Source organism: Gavialis gangeticus, unplaced genomic scaffold (genome assembly GCF_001723915.1).
Source record: "Gavialis gangeticus isolate Ggan-Ray unplaced genomic scaffold, GavGan_comp1, whole genome shotgun sequence".
In the NCBI taxonomy this organism is placed as follows: Eukaryota; Metazoa; Chordata; order Crocodylia; family Gavialidae; genus Gavialis; species Gavialis gangeticus.
Genome location: NW_017729034.1, coordinates 10,824,997 through 10,828,805, shown reverse-complemented (window position 1 = coordinate 10,828,805; position 3,809 = coordinate 10,824,997). Strand labels below are relative to the sequence as shown.

Genomic DNA, 3,809 nt, shown 5'->3' with positions numbered 1-3,809 from the left:
GGGGGGTACAGAGTGATGGGTGTGTGAGGTGGGGGAAGGTGTCCAAGTGCTGGGGCTGGGGCTGTGGCAGGGCAGGTGGAAGTTGCCTACCCCTCCAGCAGGGGAAGAGCACAGCATGGAGCTCCATAGCTAGGCTGGTGGCACAGGGACGGGGCAGCCAGGAGATGCTGCAGGGGGTAGGCATGGCTAGGCTGCCTGGCTTGGTGCTGGAGCCATGGCCCAAGGCAGGGGGTGCTACAGGCCTCCCTCCTCTTCCCCCCCATCCACCGATGCTGAGGCTGGACATGCTCCACTGTCACCCACATTAATCAGTCAGTGATCTGGCCCAGTCAGGACAGGGACTATGGGGGGCCCTTCCAGGAAGGCTGGGGGGAACAGGGGGCTGCAGGCCAGAAGTGAGGGGCACCAGCAGGGCTGGGGGGAGGGCACTGTGGCTTGGAAGTGAGAGCATGGGGGGGGGGGCTTTTGGGTTGGCTGTGGGGCACTGGCAGCACCAAGGGACTGCGGGTTGAGTGAAGAGCACCAGCATGGCCGAGGAGTAGGGGAGGGAACTGTGGGTCAGGGGCAGCAGCAAGGTGAAGCACTGGAACAGGTTACACAGAAAGATGGTGGAAGCTCCATCGTTGGAAGTTTTTAAGACCCAGCTTGACAAAGCCTTGGCTGGGATGATCTAGTTGGGGCTGGTCCTGCATTCAGAAGAGCTTTGGACTAGATGGCCTCCTGAGGTCCCTTCCAGCCCTTATGGTCTATGACCTACTGTCTATGACCCAAAAGACAATACCCCCATGCACCCGCAGCCAGTGCAAGAGAACTGCCCTTGGCTCCTCTTGCACCCCCCACGTAAGACAAAAGCCTCCAGAGTCGTCCTGGCTGCAAGGCTGGACCTGAGGCACCTTCCCGGCTTCTGTGCAGGGAGCAGCAGCACCCCAGGGCGACGGTGGCCCAGGCAGGCAATGCCGGCACAGGGCAGGGTGTGTGGGGACGGGGGCCAGGCAGGTGCCCAGCTAGTCCGCGCTGCCTCGGCCCCTCCTCCCACAGGTGCCAACAGACGCGCTCCCCTCCGCCTCCCACTGGCTCCTCAGCCGCCCCCCTCAAGCGGTTGGGGGGGGGGCCCAGGCCCGGGGGACACCACCCCTCTACCCCCCACCCCGCGCCCGCGTGGGCGGTCCGAGCGGCCCGCCAGGGAGGCTCTCGCACCAGGCACGTGACGCTCGGACCCAGACCTCGACCCCGCCGCTGCCCGGCGGGAGGGGCGGGCTCCGGATGCACCTGCGCAGTAGCTGGCAGGAGCCCGGGGGAGGTCGGGAGGGGAGAGCCTGGCGCCGCGCGCGCGGGACTGACCTGCCGGCTTCGGGCGGTGCTTGCCGCCCCCTCCCCCAGTCTCCGGCAATGTGCGTCACGAACTCCTCGCGGCGCACGCGGGCGATGTCGCACGCCTGTGACGAAAGCGCCTATTCGGCGCGCCAACGGCCGAGGGAGAGGCCCGCCCGCCATCGTGGATGGACAGGAGGAGGAAACCAATCGCTGTCTGCAACAGCCTCCTTTGATTCCGCCCCTTCCCCGCCTCGGCGAATGGAAAGCGAAAGAGGTGGAGCCAATGGGTGGAGAGCTAGTTCGCAATTGGGTGGCGTGGTGAGAGGCTGTTGCTAGGCAGGCTAAGATGGCTGCCTTGGACAGGGTCAAGGTGCTGGTGCTGGGGGACTCCGGTGAGTAGTTGGGGGGAAGTTCCCGTTATCACCCTAGGCCTGCGCAGGTACCGGACCCTTCTCCCCCCCGCTGGGCATTGGTGGCGGGGGAGGGGGGCGCAGTGACGCATGCCGTGACGTGGCAGGGGGCGGAGCTGGTGTAGAACCCATGGCTGCGATCCACGCTCGGGGTGTAGATGCCCGGGGGTGGGGCGCTGGGCGAGGGGAGCTCCAGGTGGCTCTGAGCCTCGTTGTGGAACCCCCCGGGGGGGTTCTAGTTGGTTCAGCCTTGTTCTGGAACCCGCCCCCATGCTTTGGAGGACTGGGCCCATGCAGGATCGACAAAACCTGTGAGCCATGGGTTGGCGACCCCTCCTTTAGGGCACCAGGGAGTGAAGTCATTTTCATGCGGCCTGGGAAGCATGGCATGAAAAGCACGTGGACATGTTCTTCTAAACCCAGGCCACTGCCAAACCCCTGGAGAGCCCAGCAGCAGCCAGGCCTGCTCCGCATATACAACAGAAACTGCGCTTGTTCTCCTGCAGTCCCCTGGCTCTGATCCTTCCACATTAGAGCCCTGCCTGAGAGCTCTGCACTCAGTAAAATGTCTTGGAGAGTTCAAGTGAATGCCCTTAGCAATGACCAAAGATGAACAATGACACGATAGCCCCAGGTGCATATTTAGGGCTGTGTGTGTGTGTGTAAACTCACCTGTTTGTCACAAGAACTTCTGTTGGAACCACATCCCTGTTGAGGGCTTCCAGTGACCAGCAATACAAGTTTTGAGAGGACTTTTTGTTGATTAAGTCATGCACTAAAATGATACCTAAATGGAGAGTTAAAAAAAGACAGGATATAACTTGACATTTTCCCTAACCTTTGTATTTGATCCAGAAGCTCTGGAATTAAGAGACAGTTTGTTCAGAAACATTAGAAAGGACCTGTTGTGTACTTCTTTAAGTAGCTTAAATGATAGCATGCCTACTTAAACAAACATGACCCGAAGCAGGAGCTAGTAGAATCTAGTTTTCTGCCCTCTTCTGTCTTGCAGTTAAAAACAATCTCCATGTACTCCTTTTTTTCCAAAAACTGAGTGAGACCTGAATGCTGTCATTTTCCTGGGAGGCCTTGAGCCTCGGAAGGTTGAGGGGCATGGCCGTAAATACTTCAGGGGCGACCTGTCACCATCTCTCAGCAAAACAGCTCCTTGAAGGGACTTGCCCTCGTCTTGCCACTCTTCTTTTGTTTTGTCCTTGCCAGCCCACTTACTGCTTTAGTTGTCTTGCATGGTCCTTGCAATTCAGCTGTGCTTTTCTTCATATGTAGTGCCCCAAACTAGATACAGCAGTTATAACGGTGGATAAGCCATGTTTCAACTTAATAAGACATGCAGCCTAAATGCTGGAGGATGCAAGTAGCAGAGAGTGATGGGAAAACCCCTAGCCATACCTAGTTCACTCTCCCTTTCAGCCTCCACTCTGCCTGTGTGACAAAGGCCTATTTGCTGCCTTAGAAGACACGTGGGGCATGGCCCACCAAATAAACTATCTGTCTCCCTTAAACATAGAGGCTACTGGAAAGGCAGCACCTAATTGCTTGGGACAACTAAAGACAACAAGAATAAGAGTGGTCAAAGGTTAATAACAAGTGTGGTAAGGGGGAACACTGAGCAGAACATACTGGACAGTGCCCACTGGCCCTCAAACTAGTCCAAGGAGCTAGTTGGCACTGCCTAGTGATATTCTTCCTGGAGATGAGATTGCATTAGGGACAGGAAAGTGACTGCAATCCCTGCTGTGTGACAAGCTTATTTGTTGCCTAGGGAACATGCAGCAGTACCCTCAAAGAAACACTGTAAGCATCCCTTAGAGAGGAAGGCCCGTAGGTAGGCAACAGCTGATTTCTGGGGACAACTAAAGACATAATAGGGATGGGAGTGAGATCAAAGGTTTAAAGCTAGTGTGCCAAGGGGGGACACCCAGCAGAGCACACCAGACAGTGCCCACTGGCCTTCAAACAAGTCCAAGGCTCCAGTGGACAGTACCCAGTGATACACTGCCTGGAGATGAGATTGGACCAGGGACAGGAAAGAGGCCCTGCAGTCCTTGCTGTGTAACACAGGAT

General features: G+C 57.3%; 2 protein-coding genes across 3 annotated transcripts in view; one reads left to right on the top strand and one right to left on the bottom strand.

Annotated features, from left to right (window-relative positions):
- GTF2E1 (general transcription factor IIE subunit 1) overlaps positions 1 to 1,431 on the bottom strand; it is a 113,825-nt gene extending 112,394 nt beyond the window's left edge. The window contains exon 1 of one of the 2 annotated variants that reach the window (XM_019526863.1): positions 1,342 to 1,431. The gene's annotated coding sequence lies outside the window, so the exon portion shown is untranslated. The remainder of the gene's footprint in view (positions 1 to 1,341) is intronic. The other variant, XM_019526862.1, reaches the window with a different exon arrangement.
- A 142-nt stretch (positions 1,432 to 1,573) lies between these two features.
- The window catches only part of RABL3 (RAB, member of RAS oncogene family like 3), a 25,081-nt gene continuing 22,845 nt past the window's right edge, over positions 1,574 to 3,809 (top strand). Inside the window, exon 1 of the mRNA XM_019526864.1 lies at positions 1,574 to 1,706. Within this exon, the coding sequence (XP_019382409.1) occupies positions 1,661 to 1,706 (46 nt within the window). The 5' untranslated portion in view covers positions 1,574 to 1,660. The remainder of the gene's footprint in view (positions 1,707 to 3,809) is intronic.